We start from the raw sequence: 22,040 nt of genomic DNA, 5'->3' as shown, positions 1-22,040 counted from the left end.
TATCGATGCTCTCTCTATGCTCTGTACACAGTATATTAAGTGCTCTTTCTTCGTAAATCATGTAATCGTTCACAAATTCAACGTAAATTACAAAATCGAAAAAAATAAAAAATAAGTAAATATCATAAAAATATTTTTAATTAAATCTTGAATTCAATTTTAAAATTAATCGAATTCAAATCGAATTTGTGTATCTATATATATTATAAAATTACAACACTTAGTTAATTTTAATAATTTTACTTTTAAATTTATAACTTTTAATTAGTTTTTATGGATATATTTGATCATTTTATTTATTTTAGATTAATTTAAGTGTATTCTTATACATCATATATTTTTTATATCAATTTTATGTTTTATATAAAAATAATATTTAATTAAAAATAGTGTAAAAATAAAAAAAATTGTTTATTATCTTCTAACTAAGTTTAAGATAAAATTATAAAGAATGGTTCATTTGATATGATCTAAATTACTTACAATCGGATTTCATTGAAGTTGAAAAATTATTTGAAACAGTCTAAAATTAAATCACAATATATTTTTATTATTGGATTGAATGATTACTTGCCTTAAAAATCAATCCAATCTTGTTCACAAACACCCCTAAATAGTTTTGGTCCATTATTGCCGACCAAAAAGAATTTTGGTCCTTAAAAACATAAATATAATTTAAAAAATTTAAGTTATTATGAAAAGAGATACAAATAACTTTTATACTTAATATCTTGGTGTACTTTTTTTAGTTTTTGACAGGTAGAATTGAAAATAATCTTTCACTTCAAAGAAATTAATCATAACATTAAACTTTTACAATGTTTTACATGACAACCTGATCAATAAACTCGTATATCCTATATTACACAGGTTAAAGTGTTTGACTTTTCATGTATCTGAAATTTGTATACCTTATTACTAATTAGGTCGAAACATGTTTTTGGAACAGTGGAAAAAACAGTAACAAAACCTGTTATTACAGGTAATTTGAGTGGTGAATGGATACACCAAAAAGGATTTTGGAGTATGTTAAAGGACCGTTTGTGTGTGTGTCCGTTTGTTTATGTGAGTGACTTCGTAATTGGTCAGGTGAACTTGTCAATATGAGCAACCTACGAGACACACACGGACCCCACACACAAACAAAACACAGAGAGAGAAACAGCAACTTCATTAATAATGTTCATACATAATATCACAATAAATTTATTATTAAATACTACTAATAACCGATTATTCCGAAGTTAGGATTGGATTAACCTAACCAATGTTATAAATATCTCTTGCACTTCCATTAGTCCTCAAATTCGGGATTTTATAACATTTTATTTATTTTATAACCCCGCCAATAATGAATGGCACCCCACTTCACATTCACCAAAGAGCACCACCCCAACTCAAACCCTTCTTCTAAAGCAATAATAAAACCAGGATAATGCTCCACACTCTGTCCCTTTTCTCACTCTCTTTCTTCTCACCTTCCTCTCTCCCTCTTTTCTCTTCTCCTCCTTCATTCTCTTTCTGTTGAAGCTCTAAAAAATTACCCTTCTTCTCCTCTTGTTGACCTGTGGTCTTAACACAAGACCCACTTCTGGATCTTCTGGTAAGGTTCCCTTGATGAAAAAAAAAAAATTGCCTTTTGTTACTTTTCAGTTTGCTATTGACAGCTGCTTGGTCAATAAAATTATGGGTTTTTCATTTTCTGGTAATTAAAATTGTGGGTTTTTGTTTTCTTTTTGTGTTGCTGTTTGTGTTGGTATTGGTTTCACTACACTGTTGATTTGTGAAGTTTTAATCTTTTATTAGTTTTCTAGTCTTCAGTTGAGTTTTTCTAATATGTTGTAAGCTTCTTGTTGCTGTTTATGGTCTCGTGGGGGTTTCAGTGATTGGTTTGGGCTTAGATCCTCTGTTCGTAGCTGGTTTGATTCGTTTCCTCATCTGTTTTGCTGATATCTTTTTTCTTTTTTTTGCATGAAACTTGTCGGTTGTCATCTGTTTGATGATGGGTTGATTAGCGATTCTTTTCTAAATTATTACTGAAGCATGCTTAGTGTATATGGTGCTTGTATTTTCATGTCTAGTAACTGTTTAAATGGATTATGTTTCAGATAATCCAGAATTTTGAGATTTCAATTAGTGATCTAATGCCCATGTACTTTAAAATTGACAAATACTCGTATTGTTTATTGATGAATACTTTAAAATTGACAACGTATCCGTAGATACAACATATTTGAATAGCCGTGCAACATCGGTGATCAGTCAATTTTTTGTTTTTTTTAATCCATGTGTTTTTCCGACCCGCCTTTTAGCCTATATCCAATATTGCTGGATGAGAATGAAAGAAGTATGTGCCTTTTAGCCTATATACAACATAGTTGATGATTGGAAAGTATTGTTTGATCTTTGCGCCGTCTCAATTGTTATCACTGTTTTTGGCTGTTTACAGGTGTAAAGGTCTTTAAAGTTTGAAGATTTGTTGAATTGAGTTGGTGTATAGTACAGAAGAGGGTGAAATTTGAAACCCGGAACATTACTTGCTTCATCTGAAGCTTATAGGCTGAACCCTCTTTTTTTTTTTTTTTTTTTTTTTTTTTTTTTTTTTTTTTGGAGATTTAGTCTATCGTTGGGTTGTTTTACCGTGGGAAAAGATGATGATGTTTGATGACATGGGTTTTTGTGGGGATTTTGATATGTTATGTGGTCCTGCCCTTGGGGAAGGGGATATTGCTGTCAGACCAACTGAACCAGATCCTGTAGTTGAAGATGATTACAGTGATGAAGAAATTGATGTGGATGAGCTTGAGAAGAGGATGTGGAGGGACAAAATGCGTCTCAAGCGATTGAAAGAACAAACCAAGGCTAAGGAAGGAATTGATGCGGCAAAGCAAAGGCAATCCCAAGAACAGGCAAGGAGGAAAAAGATGTCAAGAGCTCAAGATGGAATACTGAAGTACATGCTGAAAATGATGGAGGTTTGTAAGGCACAAGGGTTTGTCTATGGTATAATTCCTGAGAAAGGAAAACCGGTGACTGGAGCATCTGACAATCTTCGTGAATGGTGGAAGGATAAGGTTAGGTTTGATCGGAATGGTCCGGCTGCCATAGCCAAGTATCAAGCAGATAATGCAATTCCAGGAAAGAACGATGGATGCAATTCCATTGGTCCAACTCCACACACCTTGCAAGAGCTACAGGATACAACCTTGGGTTCTCTCTTGTCAGCACTTATGCAGCACTGTGATCCTCCTCAGAGAAGGTTCCCATTAGAGAAGGGTGTTCCTCCACCATGGTGGCCCACTGGGAAAGAAGAATGGTGGCCTCAAATTGGTTTACCTAAAGATCAAGGTCCTCCACCATACAAGAAACCTCATGATCTAAAGAAGGCATGGAAGGTTGGTGTTCTCACTGCAGTTATCAAGCATATGTCTCCTGATATTGCCAAGATTCGCAAGCTCGTGAGGCAGTCCAAATGCCTTCAAGATAAAATGACAGCCAAGGAAAGTGCAACCTGGCTTGCCATCATCAATCAAGAAGAAGCTTTGGCTCGAGAGCTTTATCCCGATTATTGCCCTCCATTATCATCTGGTGGAGGTAGTGGCTCCTTGGTCATCAATGATTGCAGCGAGTATGATGTTGAAGGGGCAGAGGACGAGCCAAACTTTGATGTGGAGGACCGGAAACCTGAGAATCTTCATCCATCCAATCTTGGGATGGAGAGAATGAGGGGAAGGATGCCAATTCAGCAACCTTCTCATCCAATCAAGGGAGGGGTTGTCACAAACTTGGATTTCATTCGGAAGAGGAAGATTTCTAGTGACTTCAACATGGTGATGGATCAGAAAATCTACACTTGTGAACATCCTCAGTGCCCTTACAGTGAGGTTCGCCTTGGTTTTCAAGACAGGTCTTCTAGGGACAATCATCAATTGAATTGTCCATATAGAAACAATTCTGCAGATTATGGTGGTCCTAATTTCCATGCTAATGAGGTTAAGCCAGTTATATTCCCTCAGTCCTTTGTTCAACCCAATACTACAACTCAGTCTGCAAGTCTTGTTCAACCTTCATTTGATCTAACCGGCCTTGGAGTTCCAGAGGATGGCCAGAAAATCATTGGTGACCTAATGTCAATCTATGATACAAATGTTCTAGCAAACAAGAATGGAAGCTCCACTAATTGTGTACCTATAGAAAGTCAAAACCTTTCTCAGCACAACATTCAGCAACAACAAGACAACTTTTTCCCTGGCCAAGGAATGGTGATGGAAGGAAACTTCTTTCCACGAGAGGAAGGTCAATTTGACCGGTTCAAGGCCATGAACTCTCCTTATGATACCAGCCACAACAACAATAATATCCATTTGATGTTTGGTTCACCTTGTGATTTGGCATCCTTTGATTTCAAGGAGGACATACAAGGAGTAGGGATGGATACCCTTCACAAACAGCAAGATGTTTCAATTTGGTACCAGTGAAAATGACAAGTGCAAAGTCGTGTACCAATGACTTCTTATTGTGTCATTATTAAAAGGGGTGCCCTCATCATGTGAAACTCCCTTGACTCAAAGGCAGTAACTGCATTTTTCTTCACATGTAATCGTTTAGGTCTATAGATATTTTATTATGCTTGGCAAGTCTGGTCTGGTGGTATATTATGGGTTAATAAATCATGGATGTTCCCTAATGTAACCAACCCCTGTTGTGTGTTTTTATATGTTAGCCCTATGTTGTTATTTAATACAGATACTATATGTACTATTGTGATATAAATAAATATTTTTATTCCCTCATGAGTTGTAGTTCCACTATACATTCATGGTTAAGGAATCTGAATATGTGGCCTTGTTATTATGGGAAATTTGGTTTGGTAGATGATGGGAAGAGAGAGGTTTGCCTTCTCATATGCCATGCTTATCTTTTTCCATATAAAATGGACCCCATTTGGCAGATGCCAATTTACATACATATTCAATTGCGTGATCAACTTGTGTGTATGGGTAATGGCATAGTGTTGTGGGGTCTTTTCAAGGGACACGTTGCCTTTGTCTTTTTGTAGTCGACAGTCAAATCTTTAGGCGTGCTTTGTAATTGTTCATCTTTAGTCTTCATTGAAAGTGAAATTGCCTATTCATGAGACGAGCAAAAGGGGCATTATCACTTTTGATAGTGTTAGGCGGCTAAACTTGCACTCAGTTTTTCTATTTTTGTGCTTAGTTTATGCCCATTAAAATGTTAATATTTTGCATAGTAACTTCATTTCTTACATTTTTGAGACATGAACTGCTAATTATCCATTTAGAATGGCATAGTTGTCATCAAAGTCAGTGAAGTAAAGAAATTGTTTGAAACGGTGGTAAATTAATATCGCTACGTGTTGAAAACTTCCGAGTGCAAATCCACCCAAGTGTATGGCTAATTATATGGTTTTGTCGAGTTCTTTTTTTGTATGTATCCAAAACTTGATTGTTGTTGTTATTTATAATGGTGGTAAAGTTCATGTTTATTAATGTGAATTTTTTTTAAAAAATTTAATTAAAAATTTATTAATTCAAATATAAACAAGGACAAACTGCAAATACGACGATAAATGGTGATTAATTTCTCTTTAATTATGTTAACATTTTAGAATTTATACAAGTTGACAAAAATTGAGATTACATTTATCAAATTAAAAACTAAAATTTTCTTTTCTTTTTTACTGAAAAATCTATACAGAATTCCAAAATAATCTTAATTTTGATGTTGGTTCTTCGAGTACAAAACATTCTTCTTAGATAGATAGGGCTATCACTTTTTGAGCTTCAACATCCTATAATGGAAAGAAAATATCCCTGAAGAAGCAGCATAGCTGACAAATGAACTTGCAGTGTTTCTTAGCATCTGTAACTGCAAGCACCTGCACACCCTGAAACATACTTCATCAATTTCCACAAGCAACAAATACCAACAATTAATCTTAAAACATGTACATGAATATGTTCAATAAATTAAAAATAACCTAAGAATAAAACTATGATTTTGCTAACACCAATTCTTAAAATTAATTTTAAGCAATTAAAAGTAAAAATTTTCATTAATAAAAAAATATAAAGGTTATAATAAAATTATTTCAAAAGCGATCTCAGCAAAATTGATAAAACTATAGTTCAAAGATGAAGAAGTATAATTCCATTTCTTGTGGGAGAGTTTGCTTAAATATAGCTAGAGAAGTAGTTGACTTAGTGGTATATCATGTTTCAAAATTAATGGTGAAAATTCAACTATAGATAAATAAATTCTGGCTAGAACATAACGATCTGAATCTGATGTAGCACCCTAAGGAAGAAAAGTGTAGAGTCCCCAGCCACTGCTTTTGCTTTGTTTTGCTTTGCCTTAAATATAAAGAAAGACAACGGCATAGCTGGCCATATGGCTTTCTATTGCTGTATCTGTGACTGTGTTACCCTTCTGAGCCACAATGGATAATAGCACCACAATTTTATGTGTGATATCTTATCTTTTCGAAAACACCAAAACGCATCAGTTTCTTGACTTCTCTCTTATTTCATTGGCTGCATGAGAAACAACTTGAACTTTATTTAATATGAAAAACAAAGTAAATATAGAATTTGATTGTTGTATTTTGACATATTATTTTTATTTTTAATGTGTATTTAAAAATAAGTCAAAAAATTTGTGTAGATGGGAATTAAATGCAAACAAAATTGAATTAATATGTAAGTAAAATGAACTTTTTATTAAGATCAAATTGTACACATCAATATTTTTGAGGATAATGGAGAAGATGAAGATGGTGCAGATAAAAGAAAGCAAACTTTCACTGGCCAAAAAGCTTTTTACACAATTATTGCAGCCACGTAGCGGAGTTTAACATGCAAGCTGAAGTGGGGTCGTCCTATTTTACCATATCTGCTTTTTTGCACACTGTGACAACAGCAACTTTCACTTGTCACATTGCAAATTAAGCTCTCATGCAGCCCACCTTTCCCAAAATGATAGCTCTCTAGCTAGTGGCAGCATCTCAACTTAAATTCGATCATAGATGTTGATAGCAACTCTATCAAATGCAAATCCATTCAATATGAAAAATAAATGTTTTTCTCTTTTGCCCTTTTAACCTTTTTAGTTACTCAGTGAGTGGAGTTCATCTTTTTCTTTTCACCTAAACTCTAATTGAAAAAATCTCAGCTGGGCATCAAAATATTATACTGAGATTCCAAAAGTGTCAAATATGTCAGTTTTTCTAGAGGGACTTCTTATCAACAACAGCAGTTGCTTCTAGATTGATTTCTTGGATTGACTAATAATACCAAAGTGAAAGGAGATAAAAGTTTAATAGTTTAAAAGGTTCCATTTGATTTTCATGTTCTCTTTAGTGAGATCTTGATTTAAGCATATGATAAGAGTTTAGAATCTTTTCAACTATCCATTGTTTTCTCACTTTAAACTGTACAAACCTTGCAAATTCACGCCACCAACTACCTAGTTTTTCTTAAGTTTTTAATTTCAAACCACAATTTAAGATCAAAGGAATTAAAAAAATAAATAATGTAACCTCTATTTCATAGCTGCACAAGATGCAACCCACCAACGCCACCGAAGGTAGACTAGTTTTTTCAATTATTCTATTGCAGCTGAAAGGTATCTTTAGTGGTAGCAAATAAAGAAGTTGAAAGAGAATTTTTGTTAAAAAAAAGTTGAAAAGATAGTTAGGTATATTAAACTATGAAAGAGAATAAAATAAAGAGGGAAAACGTAGCAGAATATTACTAGAAGCCCAAAATCAAGAATGGCTATGGTCTCAGATGTTGCAAATTTGAAATTAAGATGCCAACCTAGTTGGTCAAATAAACATATATTCTGCAGTATATTACGCGTAGAAACATACTCAATTTAATTATAGTATGATTTTTTCCCTTGATCTTGTGCATTCTATACGTATAATTTCAGATACCATAAAGTCAAAACTTGAACATTCAGTCACGTCTTCTTCATTAATTCATTATAAACTATATGGAATATTACCATCAATTTCTTGGTCAACAGTATACTACAGCAAACAGCATATTATAATTAGTGTCAAACAATTTTTTTTACATTAAATGATATAGAATATATATCGAATACGTAAAATTATTTTTAATTTATGATGTGGAGTTCAAATACAGATAAATATATATAATTATATTAAGAAAATAGATATATTTGTCATGCTTTTTTCCATAATATTGGAACCGACATGATTTTGCTAACACAGGTTATCTCTTCCCTGCAAGTTGCACAGCATCACCAAGAGAAACAAATCATGTTACAAAGCTAGAGTTATCAAAGAAGGATAAATAACATTTTGAAATTAAAGGGTAAAAAGAAATTCTGACATGTATTAATTGGATTAATTCCTCTAATGTTCTGATTTTTTCCCTACTGATGAACAATAATTCTTTTTTAACGAAAGGGAAAAATAAAAAAAAAAACTACATATAATTATTTATTTTTTAATTCAAAATTTAAAAATATATAAATGTAAAAATGAGAAGATTTACAAAAATTATATTTTTTATTCAATCTTTTTCTTTCTCTCTCCAATCAAACATGTGAAAGAACAACTATCATTTAGGAGAGAGAAAAAAATAATCAAGATCCACACCCAAAAACTTTCCAATTTAGAGAGAGAAAAAAAGTTGAAAGAGAAGAGACTATTTTTGCGTAAAGACAAAAGTGTTAGTTATTTTATTTTATTTTTATATGATATTCAAAAATTATAAAAATAAAAATATTCGAAAATAAAATTTTAGTATTTTTTTAGTGTAAGTATACAAATTTAGAGATAAAATAATAATAGAAAAAATTAAGTGTAAAGATTACTATTAATAATTTTAATAGTATAAAAAATTATTATTAACAAATTTTTTAAAAATTATAAAAAAATCGATAATGACAATTTTTGCATTCAAATCAACTAATACATAAAATATTTCATATTGCTGTAATTTTTTTAAAATATCATATTTTATTAATTTTTTTCATACAAAAATGTTTACAATTTTATTTATTTAATTTCTAATTTTATTAACTTCAGATTTAATGATTTATTTTTAATAATAATAAAGTTTTTTATATTTTCATAAAACATATGTTTTAATAAAATTTTAACGCTTTCGATAGTTAAAATTAGTTCTAAAAGTTAATATTAATATTTTTCATTAATTTATCATATTATAAGGATTTAAATATCATTTAATATAATTTTATTTTATTTCTCTTTCTTTACTTGTCTACTTACTAAGTAGAAATAGAAATTACATTTTTCTCTTTAATTTAAACAACTTAAAATTTATCCACTTTATTTTTTGTTCATCTAAATGAATCAACATGAAAAGAAAAGAAAAAAAATATGATGTTCTCATTTTACACCCCTCTTTATTGTTAACACATATGTAGAGGCGTAGAAGAGAAAGGAAAGGGTGTATGATGAAATAAGATGAGTGATATGAAAGTGAGATTTGGATGGTTAGGCACTTTAGTGATAGTAGTTGTGAGTACAGTTTATATTAATGATGGAATCCAATGTTCAATGATCTTTCTTGTGTGTGTGTGTGTGTGTGTGTGATGCATTCACTGATTGAGGAAAAGAAATGGCACCAACTGACACATTTTTATGGTATAGAGCGCCGTCTTGTTGAGGTTCCCCAGTCCCAACACTCTCAACCCCTCCATCAATTCTCTCTCTCTCCATTGGTTTATGGATAACCCTTGTTGAGTTTCCATGATTTTATACCAGTAAAGGTGATTTGGAACAAACTGAAGCTTTGTCATTGCTTTGAAAAGTTCAAATTTAAATTCATACACAATGTTACCATGTTTCTAAAAGTAAAGTAATTTTAATGATCACATGAATCAGTTAACATATTGTTCAAGCTTAGAGAGAACTTTTATCACTCACGGTGATATTCAATAGAACTACCTCTGCATGAGTTAAGCTGGAAAATGGTTCTTGAATGTGTAGTAGATAATGGAACTTTTGTTGCATCCTGTAGTGTGGCATGTTGTTGGGTTGCACCACAATACAGGAAACGAGGGTGTGAATTGTGATCTAATGCATGATGAAGGAGCATGGGCCAGATTTATTGCTTCATGTTCCAATTGTCGTCAAAGGAATGGGCCCTTAACTCATGTCATTATTAAAATATGTGCCTTGTGACTGTCATGGCCTGCATTGCCATTAAAGCAGCCTGGCCCAATTCTCACATGCACTTTCTCAAGTTCATTCTCAATCCAGGGTTTTCTTCTTCTCTAAATTTATTATAAATGTTAGTCACCATTTTTTTAAGGTATTTTTAATATATATTTAATAAAGTTTACTAATTTGTAAGTAAATGTGACCTGTATCGTAATTCTCAATTCACTGCAATATATTTTTTTAATTTCTCAAACAGAATTCTTAAACTATTGGTTATTTTTTATAATATTTTTTTAAATATAGTTTCATTGCCAGCTAGTTTGAGTTTATTTAAACAATGCAGAGTTATGTGAATTCTATTCTCAATTTAACGAGTGAATTTTGTAAATTTTAATTAATAATTGAAAGTATGTAAAAAGAAGTATGTTATTATAATGTAAAACTAATAATGTATAGCTGATTATTAATACCATCTGTCAAGTCTCTCAAATGGTTACCCATATGTACAGAAATCGGAAAATCTTGGATTTTTCAACGAATAATGAACAAGCAAATGGGTTTTACAGACACACTCCACATAAGGAGGGGATATGGGGTTGACTGGCACAGCTAACATTGGAATTTCCGTTGATGTTATAATCACTTCCAGATCCAAAGAACTAAGCTAAGTGTTGTTATTTGAGCATAAAGAATTTCCCTCAACCCCGAAAGATGGTAATTTTCAAATGATAATATAACAAATCATCTATAATCAGCAACAATAGTTTAGAAGCATAGAGTGTGACATTTGGAGGAAGACTTGTAATGCTTAATATGCCTAGTAAATTGATTGTTTTGCATGTCACTGATAGATTATAAACTCAAACTGAGTAAATGAGAGCAGTAAAATAAAGTAGCATCTAGGCAGAAGAATATACAAAACCATATCAAACACACATAAGAATACAAGAGACCTAAGTGAATATAAAGACCAATTGCATGTTGACAAACTATCAGACAATGCACCCCCTCAACCACCATATTTTCTGCATGAGAAAAAAAAAACACTTTGAAGTCCAGTTCTACCAAAATGTAGAAGCAACATTGCCACTATTTTTTGTTTGCAGTTGACCTGTAATAATCTTGAAAAATTATTATTGATTTTGTATAGAATGATTCGTAAAATTTAAAAAATAATAAAATATAGACTTAGAAATACAGCAAATTATGATTGTGATGGGCAGTTAATGATATTTGGTATATAGTACAGCTTGACACAGAAGAACAAAGGACCTAACAACTTACAATAGCTGAAGAAGAGGAAGACCAGAAAGGTAAGATGGGAGAGGTCTAGTAAGTTTGATGTTTGATGAATCATTGTAAACAACCCAAAGGTCAAACAATAAAATTATATATAGTCAATTTTATCATTGGTTTTATTTTAAAGTGCACTAAAAGATACATAATAAAAATAATAATAAATAGTAGTTTGCATTAAAAAAAAATAACACTTAATGTTATTGTGCTATTAAATTTTGTATTGTGATTCTTAATAAAAACATGAATAAAATTTAGGTGCAGTACGATAAATATTATCAGTGTTGTTCTCCAATTAAAGTTGAAGCTTCACTTCAACAAAAGTTGACATAAATAGTCACTAATAAATATTAAAGGTACTGCACTTAAGTTTTGTTTTTAAAAACATATTAATATTCTTAGATACACATTAAAAAATTATTTTATCGTATTCTAAATGAATTTCTCACGTACCCTTAACATGAAAAAAATGAGAATTCAAATTATTAAATGCAAGGTCAATAGAGAGATGGTTGATTGGTGCTTAGTTTGGTTATTGTGTTGATAAGATCATCATTCTGATTATGTAATTATTGATTGTTAAAGTGCCAATTTGATGCACAAACTCGTGTTAAGGGGCATTGATTCTTCAGTTTCGAATGTTGACCGAGTCCCTCTCTTATGGCATGTGTTGAGAATCTGTGTTTTAATTGTTGGACATAAAAAATTGCTGTCTTTCTATCCCTCTTCGTATCAATTTCAGGATGGCCAAAGTCACAAATATATCTAATAAAAATGCTTATAATTTTAAATAATATGTATATATCCTCCCTATGTAATTTTGGCAAACGAATTTCTATTTTTCTTTTTGTCTGTGTTCTGCCTTTCCCCATTCATCTACGTTTTTCTAATGTAGCCCATTAGAATACTTGTGATATAATTAGGAGTTACATTGAAAAAAGTGAAATAGTTTTTATAAAAATTAATATTTTAATTATAAATTGATATTTTATAGATATTATTTTAAAAATGAACGTTTTATTTTGTCCTTTTTACATTGGAAACCGTACTCAAGAAAAACAAAAATCATACATAAAAAAATAGAAGAAGTGAGATGTTAGCGTAGTAAATGGCAGCACGCGGTTTTGCATTGGGATGCTTGGGAAGATAAACAGAAAAAGAAAGATGTGGTTAAAAGTTTACCAAAGTCAAAGTGCAACTCAGCCATGTAATATAGTACTGTTGCTTTGTATCTGGGAACAACCAATGACGTTATCTTGAAAAGTCTATTTCACAAGTAGGATCAGAACCCTTTATATATGTACAAGTGTTAAGAAATATATTAAATATATTTTATTAAATATTCTAAATTATATAGAATATATTTGATATGCTTTTATAATTTTAAGATAATGAATATTTTTTTATTTTAAATTTATTAACATATACTTTTTGAACATATATTAAACGATCATATATATATATATATATATATATATATATATATAGAGAGAGAGAGAGAGAGAGAGAAATTCTCTTCCATGTTTTTGCTAATCATCATATGATAAAACAGCAACCTACCTACCATGTTGCTCAGTTATTGTCTGCCTTACAGAACTCTTCTTCTACCACTCTAGTCTGCTTCTACCCTTCTCTCAAAATCAAAACTTTCCCTTAATCATTTATTTTCCACACTGCATTCTACCACACCCACTTCCTCTCTCAGATTCATAACTTCCCCTGCTCAGAACCATTCTTTTTTAACATCATAAAATTAATGTGGTTCTGTTGCTCCTCTATTTGTTCTTCTACTCGTTTTGGCTAGCATTGCTGCTTCTGCTGTTACCAGTGTATCCTTCATTATTCAACAAGAGGTAATAATGAATGCTTTTTTTTTGGTGGGGGGGGGGGGGTTTGATTGTGCAGCATGAAGAGTAGGTTTATTGTTTAATAATTATAGCAATTATTGTTGATATTCTGGCTGCATTGTTAACATTTTGGCCTTAATCGGCATGTGCATTACATTATAGAATAGTATTATGTTCCATCTTCTGCCTTCAAATTTTTGTTGTGCATTTGCCCCTTTGCTCTCACTTTCAATGTGGTAAGTTCCTCATATAGTCATGTATATTTGTGTTGTTGATGCTTCGATTAGGAGCTACTAGGAAAGGTATGCAGGCTGTCTGGTTGATGCTATTGTTGATGGTGGCTATTGCATTGGGCAATTCAGATATTGATGCACTCCTTGAATTCAAGAAGAGTATTCAGAATGACCCTTCTGGATTAGTTGTTAATTCTTGGGATTCCAAGTCTTTAGATTCCACTGGATGTCCTCAGAACTGGTATGGAATATTGTGTAGTGAAGGCAATGTTATATCAATCACTCTGGATAATGCTGGTTTGGTTGGCGAGTTTAATTTTCTTGCTATTTTTGGCCTTACAATGCTTCGCAACTTGTCAATTGTGAACAACCAGTTCACAGGAAATCTCTTACATGTTGGTCCAACGGAATCACTTGAATTTCTTGATTTGTCCCTCAACAAGTTTAATGGCTCATTACTCTCTAATGTTGTTCAACTGCGTAGTTTAGTGTATCTGAATCTTTCTTCAAATGAATTTGGAGGTACTCTTCCTATTGGATTTTACAAACTTGAGCGGCTGAAGTATTTAGATTTGCACACTAATAACTTTTCTGGGGATATTATGCATATCTTTTCTCAGATGGGCAGTGTGCTATATGTTGACTTAAGCAACAACAGGTTTTCTGGTACACTGGATTTGGGACTTGGAGACGGATCCTTTCTCTCCTCAATTCAATATTTAAATATTAGCCACAATTCCTTGACTGGTGAGCCATTTGCTCATGATGGTATGCCGTACCTGGACAATTTAGAGGTCTTTGATGCTAGTAATAACCAATTAGAGGGTAATATACCTTCCTTCACGTTTGTGGTATCTCTAAGGATTCTTCGACTTGCATGCAACCAGTTGACTGGCTCACTTCCACAAGCCTTATTGAAAGAGAGTTCAATGATGTTGTCTGAACTGGATCTTAGTCAAAACAAGCTTGAAGGTACCTTACTTCTATGTTTTCTGTATAAATTGTTATCACATTGTTTCTTCAAAGTTAAAACATCCATTTTTTTTAATATAAATGTGTACCTAAACTCAAGATGCCATTGAACTATGCAACCAGCCATGCAACTGTTAGCAGACTTCTAGGTATTTGCATAAAAAATTTATGTGGTAACCTATATCTGCAATAAAGTTGCTTTCCTTGTTGTACAGTTTTTATATATTCATCCGTTAATCCTTATAGGGACTTTTTAGTTTTTTATACAGAAACATTATGGGAAGTGCTTTCAAAGTCTGTCCAAAAGTATGCTACATGTGACAAATGATCTCTTTGGTCCGCTTTGTACCCTTCGGCTCTCCTCCATTCTTCAGCACTTAACTTGTTCATCAATTTTAGTCATAATTGTATAAAATCATATTATATGGATTAAAAATTTGTTATTCAACTAGTTTCTACTTACCCTTTTCTTCCTTTACAATTTAAACTTTCTTTGTAGGTCCAATTGGAATTATTACCTCAGTAACTCTGAGGAAGCTTAATTTATCTTCAAACCAATTGTCTGGCCCCTTACCTCTCAGGGTAGGCCACTGTGCCAGCATAGATTTGAGTAATAACACTCTATCAGGCAATGTGTCAAGGATCCGGTATTGGGGTAACTATGTGGAAGTTGTTCAGCTTAGTACAAACTCATTGACAGGAATGCTGCCAAACGAAACATCTCAATTTTTAAGGTTAACTGCACTTAAGGTATCTGGTAACTCATTGGAGGGCTTTCTCCCACCAGTCCTGGGAACATATCCAGAACTAAAAGAGATTGATCTTAGCCTTAACCAGCTTTCTGGGTTCGTCCTACCAAGCTTTTTTACCTCAACCAAATTGACTAATCTTAATCTCTCAAACAATAAATTTTCTGGATCAATTCCTTTTCAGTTTGAACCACCAAATGGTCCATTAGTTTCTGCTGAAAATTTTAGTCTGGTGTTTCTTGATCTTTCACACAACAACTTGAGTGGGATTCTTCCTTCAAATATGAGTAAGCTTCACAATTTGGCATATCTCAATCTATGCAGCAACAAATTGGAAGGTAATATTCCTGGTGACCTTCCGCATGAGTTGAGAGTATTCAATGTGTCCTTTAATAATTTTTCTGGTGTTGTACCAGAAAATTTAATGCAGTTTCCTGAATCAGCATTTCATCCAGGAAATATGATGCTGACATTTCCACATTCGCAATCATTACCTAAAGATACTTCCAACCTAGGTTTGAGGGAACATCGGTCACACGAAAAATCCACAACTAGGAATGTCTTGATTGCATGTTTGGTTACTGGTGCTATTGTGATGACTTTTGTTGGTATAATAATTTTTAATAGGGTTCATCACAAAAAAGAAAGGACTTCTAAACAAAATGGCACAAAAGGCATAACCCAAGAGCGTACTTTCGCATCAAATATAGAGGCACCTTATAGAAATTTGGCAGCATTACCACCTTCTCAAAGGGGGTCTGCTGATGATGCAAGAAACATTCATCCAATGGAAAAGAAGCCGACAGATCTTGGCCATGATGACTTAATTAAGTATGAGGAAGCAATGTCTTCTCCAATGTCAATTTTGACACCTTCAAATCCGTCATCTTCTAAAAGCCATCAGTTTGAGTATGCTGGTTCCCTCAAAGTATCCTCCCCGGACAAACTGGTAGGAGATTTGCACCTATTTGATGGATCCTTGGTGCTAACTGCGGAAGAACTTTCATGTGCTCCAGCAGAAGTTATTGGCAGGAGCTGTCATGGAACACTCTACAAAGCAACACTTGACTCTGGTCATGCTTTGGCTGTCAAATGGTTAAGAGAAGGAATCACTAAAGGGAAAAAAGAGTTGGCAAGGGAAGTAAAGAAACTTGGGACTATCAAGCATCCAAACCTGGTTCCTATTCAGGGTTACTACCTAGGGCCAAAGGAACATGAGAAACTGATTATATCAAACTACATGAATGCACAATCTTTGGACATTTATCTCCACGGTAAGATTATTGCTTCATGTTTGATTGCAGCACAAAACCTAGCTTTTTGGTTGTGATACTTCTGATGATATTATTGGATGTGAAGAGTGATTTACCACATAGAATTTGATTTCTCTACTTTAGAATATATGAAGCTCTTTCAAGATGTTGGATAATTATGAAATTTCAAGTTTATTCTGTAACTTGGACTATTGTAGAGATATTATTCTTTTTTCTTGAACATTTAGTTTGAAGTAGATCTTTGATTTGAATTTTATGCATGGCCTAAACTTATCATGCCAAATATATATGCAATCTTCACAATTTTTACTTGCTGAAACTCTATTGTAAAACATGTTTTACTTTTAGAGTCAATTTGTTTAAAACTGATAATGGCATGGTCTCTCAACAAGTTAGAACTCAATTATGTTGAAATGCAGGACGAAATTTTGCAACACTCTAATGAGCTAAATTTTAAAGCTTTGTTAAACTTTACATATAGATTGGAAATTTCAACTGCATGGAGCGACTCTTATTTGTTTCCATTTTTATTCCCTCTGTAGAGGCAGATAAGAGAAATCTCCATCCTTTATCACTTGATGAAAGGCTGAGGGTGGCCATGGAGGTGGCGCGATGTCTGCATTACCTACATGATGAGAAAGCCATACCTCATGGCAATCTCAAATCCACAAATATTCTGCTACAAACTTCCAACAGGAATGTCCTCCTCACTGACTACAGCCTGCACAGGATACTCACTGCTGCAGGCACTGCTGAGCAAGTTCTGAATGCTGGTGCACTCGGTTATCGCCCTCCTGAGTTTGCTAGATCAAACAAACCGTGCCCTTCCTTGACAAGTGATGTCTATGCATTTGGAGTAGTCTTGTTGGAGCTCCTAACAGGAAGAAATTCTGGAGAAATAGTTTCTGGAATTCCTGGGGTGGTTGATCTCACTGATTGGGTGAGGTTCTTAGCTGAACAAGATCGTTCTAGCCAATGCTTTGATAGGACTCTAATGGACAAGCACATTGGAGAAAGACCATGTAGAATTCTTGATGAAATGCTGAAGGTGGCTCTTAGATGCATTCTTCCAGCATCTGATAGGCCTGACATCAAAACTGTCTTTGATGATCTTTCAACAATAAGGTAGCATTGCTGATTATATCATCATTAGCCTTAGCCACTAACATAATTTTTATATATAGTTTATTTTCCTTTTTCATGTTACTTTTCTAGTTTGTTAAATATTGGCCCCTTCATGATATGACAGCTCTCCAAAGGCTTTATAACAAATGAGGATAAGAAATGAGATTCTTTATCAAAGGAAATTCATTCTTTTCAACCCTTAAATGGGTACGTTGTATATTGTTGAATTTTGCAGTATTGTTCTTTGTAATAGTTGATATTTGCTAGACATTAATCAACCTCTTTGCCATCACAGGTACATATGTTTTGTAATTGATTCATTTATACGGGTTGGTACTTGTATATTGTGTTTGGATTGGGAGAAATAAAGGGAAGAAAATAAAAGGGAGATACAATTCAAATATCAAAATTTCATTTTTTTTATACCCCAAACGTATTCAAGAATAAAAAGTAAAAAATCTCAACAATGGTGTGTTTTAGATTTTTATAATAATCTTTTATGACAAAAAATAAAATAATAGACCTACTTTTTAACATGAAAATATAAAAGTACTTAATACAATACTTGTAAACTTGAAAGAATATTATTTTATACTATGACATTTATAATTTTTCCAATATTTTATATTTTTTAAATAAACTATTAATTTTTATTATTTACTATACATATTTAATATAAAATCAATAGTGATACAGGTAAAAAAACATAAAATAATTTCTTAATATTCAAGATAGATACAACAGAAGTTTCCAAATATAAATGACAAAAAATACAAATACACACGTGTCAATTATATTGAAAACTTTAACATTGATATATATGGTTATGCTTTAAGAAAAAAATAATGATTTTAATTATTTAACAAATTTGTAACAATGAATTCCTACTAATAGAAATTTTGGATAATAAATAATTTTGTGCTGAGAATAAAAAGGGTAAAAAGTTTACAGTTTATTAGTTAAGTCTAATTTTTAAATTAGGATATTTTTTATATATTTTATTTAATTCTTCACACTCTCTTTTACATATTAAAATAAGTGAATAAAAATATTTCTACTTCCCTTCCTATTTTTATCTATTCAAGTAATATACTCTTTTTGCTTTTGTTTTACTTCTTCTATTTCTTTTTCTCTTATTTAACGTAAAATTTAGCATATGAGTGCTTAAAATAACATTTTAATTAAATTACCAGTATTTTAAAACGGATAATACTACTAAGCATTCTTAAGGTAGTGGTTAAAATAATAAAAATGAAAAGCTCTTATGTGTAAGTGTTACCAATTTACTTTGTCAGGAATAGTAAATTTATTATAACTTTAATAAAAAAATATTATTTTTTTAACCAATATCCTTGATACACTCATTATTAATAACACCTTTTAATTTTCTTTAAAACAATGAAATTTATTTTAAATATTACTACCTTAGTACCTTTTTCATTCCTTTTTTACCTTTTAACAAATGCATGTTATGACAATTTGATTATGGGTTTGCTAACCAGTCCTTAAGATTAAAGAATATTTTTTTAGAAATTACGTTAAAAATGTAGTGAAAATAATAAAAACAGTATATAACTTTAAATTTCTGAATAAATATCTTTAAAATATTAATTGATATTTTCTTTAAAATAAAACAAAATACTAAATTTACTAACCTAATATGGACGTTATAGCAATACCTAATCCCCAACACATATTATAGCCCTTTTTTTTTTATTATTTATACTTTAAAATTAAATACTATATTTACTCTTTTTTTAAATTTACTTCAATGTCATTTTAAAACAGGCATTGATTCATTTTAAAAATTTTAATATAAATAAATTTAAAACTAAATAACAAATAATAATAAACAATTAATGCATTTTTTGGCTGAAACTTGAGTTGTTTTTTTCTTTTATTTAAAGCTTTTAAGTTCATCCTCTACTTCATGTGGCAGCCGGCAAGGTGTTGGATGATTCTCCACAATGGTGTGTTTGATTTCTTCATTTTCAAATGAATGGCAAGTCTTTGATTCGTTCAAGGCTTGTTTGTTTGTGCTTTTTTAAGTATTTCTTTAATTAAAAATATTTTTTAATTTAATATTTTATTTACAAATAAAAATCAATTTGAATAATACCATATCATTTAAATTTTTCGTTTATTATATTTTTCAGTAGTACATGTAAGATTTGAAAATTAAAGTATTCTCAGTCCCTATTGTTTTAGTTGTTATAAAAAAATATGACTTAGTTTATTTAATATATAAAAGATCCTAGCTAGAAGGCATATCATATATATGTTTTTTATTTTTATCTAAGCATTTATAATAAATAAAATTTCATTTATAACAAAATGCATAAAAGTAAACGTTATTAATTTTTTAGCATACAAGAAACCTCTATATTAATATTCGTTTGATATACAATAACAATTAAAAGTAAGAAAGTTTTTAATATATACTTAAGTTTCAAATAAATCATAAAATCTTATTTAAAAGAATAATTATTATATAGATTCATCAATTTATATGCATTTTAGTATTTTTTTTAAAAATTATGCTATTTCAAAATATATATTTTTTCTAAATATAATTATCTGCTTTAGCATATATTTAAAAATATAATTTTTGCATTAAACATTTACTGATTTCTTTCTAGTTTAGTAATAGCTTTTTATTAAATTTCTTTAATATTAAATTGCATACATCTAATGAATTTGTTATAACTATTAATAAATATATCATTTAACATTAGTATACAGTAAATTTTATTTACCCATATAGATAATATATGTTGATTGTTTTCATTAAATAAAAATGAAAAATTTAAAACGTATAAAGTTATTTATTTCATCAATAAATATTGGTAAGTAATTGAAAGATAAATTTTTTATGCATCAATTAAAAATACAACTTTAATAAATAACATTCTAAAAAGAAATTTTGCATAATATTTAATCTAAATAAATAAAAAGAAGAACAAAAGCGTGTATGGCAAAGCGCCAACTAATTGGCAGACAAAATGAATCGGCAACTCTCTTTCCGTGTGCTTACTTGAAAAATGCAAATCCAAATGCAAATTCAAATGCAAATTCAAATGCAAATTCAAATGCAAATTCAAATGCAAATTCAAATGCAAGGTTTTAACGTAACTCGAATTTGAAAAAGAGTGGGTCCCACACTGAACTGTATTATAAATTGCTCACTCGCATTTTAAGAACTGGAAAACCTCTTAATTCCATTTATACCCCTAAGACGTGTCAGATATTACATTTCACGCGCAAACCCTTTGCTTCTTATAGCCCCTCACTCTTCTTCCTCTCCTTTCATCTTTTTATTTCAATTTCCATTTCCATTTCTTGCTTCACTCGTCACTCACTCACTCAATGGCCGACCGAGTTCACCCCCGCGACTCGCCCCCTGTTTCCGGAGAAGCACCGACGGTGTCGTCTCAGGAGGATGCCGTCGTTCCAAAGCCACCGCCTCCGCCACCCTCGGAGAAGCCCGTTCCTCCGCCGGGAACTTACGTCATCCAGATTCCCAAAGACCAAGTCTACCGCGTCCCTCCGCCCGAGAATGCCCGCCGCTACGATCAATACACTCGCCGGAAACACCGTCGGTGCCGCTGCTGCTGCTGCTTCTGCTGGTTCATCGGATTGATCTTCATTCTTGTCGTGCTCCTCGGTATCGCCGCCGGGGTCCTCTACCTCGTTTTCCGTCCTGAGGCGCCGCACTACACCATCAATCAAATCGCTATCAGAGGAATTAACTTGACTTCGCCGTCGTCTACTGCAGCGATCTTGCCGGAGTTCGACGTCACCGTTAAGGCCGACAACCCTAACGACAAGATCGGAATACATTACGAGACGGATAGTTCAGCTGAAATCTTCTATAACGACGCGAGGCTGTGTAACGGCGCTCTGCCGGCGTTTTACCAGCCGTCAAATAACGTGACGGTGTTTACGACGGTGTTAAGGGGGAACGGAATCGAGCTGAGAAATGAGGATCAAAAGGCCTTGCTGCAGGCGCAGACCAAACGCGAAGTGCCGTTGACCGTTAGGCTGAGGGCGCCTGTGAAAATAAAAGTGGGGTTGGTTAAGACGTGGAAGATTACCGTTAAGGTGGACTGTGATGTAACGGTGAATGAGCTAACGGCGCAGGCCAAGATTGTTTCAAAGCATTGTAATTACAAAGTGGATCTTTGGTGATGAAACTGTATACAAAATTGTGTGTTTTATTGTAGAGATAGGAAGGAACCCTTTTAAAAGATTATAATACATTGTTTTTATTTAATACATAGTGTAGTGATATTTGCAGATATTATATACATTTTTCGTATACATCATGGTAGCACATCCATGTTATATGTTTATTTAGTATT

The 22,040-nt window shown here is 32.1% G+C and overlaps 3 protein-coding genes across 3 annotated transcripts; all 3 read left to right on the top strand.

Moving 5' to 3' along the window:
• Positions 1-1,347: 1,347 nt before the first annotated feature.
• Positions 1,348-4,984, top strand: LOC113846200 (ETHYLENE INSENSITIVE 3-like 1 protein). The gene is made up of 2 exons (XM_027474190.1): positions 1,348-1,603; positions 2,450-4,984. The coding sequence occupies exon 2, from the start codon at positions 2,652-2,654 to the stop codon at positions 4,476-4,478; it is 1,827 nt and encodes a 608-aa protein (XP_027329991.1). The 5' UTR covers positions 1,348-1,603; positions 2,450-2,651; the 3' UTR covers positions 4,479-4,984.
• Positions 4,985-13,615: 8,631 nt separating this feature from the next.
• On the top strand, positions 13,616-17,683 carry LOC113848390 (probable inactive receptor kinase At5g10020). Its single transcript, XM_027477876.1, has 3 exons — positions 13,616-14,531; positions 15,031-16,554; positions 17,097-17,683. Exons 1-3 carry the CDS (start codon positions 13,631-13,633, stop codon positions 17,681-17,683), a joined length of 3,012 nt encoding a protein of 1,003 aa, XP_027333677.1. The 5' UTR covers positions 13,616-13,630.
• Positions 17,684-20,991: 3,308 nt separating this feature from the next.
• LOC113848143 (NDR1/HIN1-like protein 13) lies at positions 20,992-22,040 on the top strand. Its single transcript, XM_027477536.1, has one exon. It carries the CDS (start codon positions 21,046-21,048, stop codon positions 21,865-21,867), a length of 822 nt encoding a protein of 273 aa, XP_027333337.1. The 5' UTR covers positions 20,992-21,045; the 3' UTR covers positions 21,868-22,040.

Source organism: Abrus precatorius, unplaced genomic scaffold (assembly GCF_003935025.1).
Source record: "Abrus precatorius isolate BTA unplaced genomic scaffold, Abrus_2018 Scaffold8, whole genome shotgun sequence".
Classification (NCBI taxonomy): domain Eukaryota; kingdom Viridiplantae; phylum Streptophyta; class Magnoliopsida; order Fabales; family Fabaceae; genus Abrus; species Abrus precatorius.
Note: the sequence above shows the minus strand (reverse complement) of the source record. Positions and strands in the feature narration are given on the sequence as shown.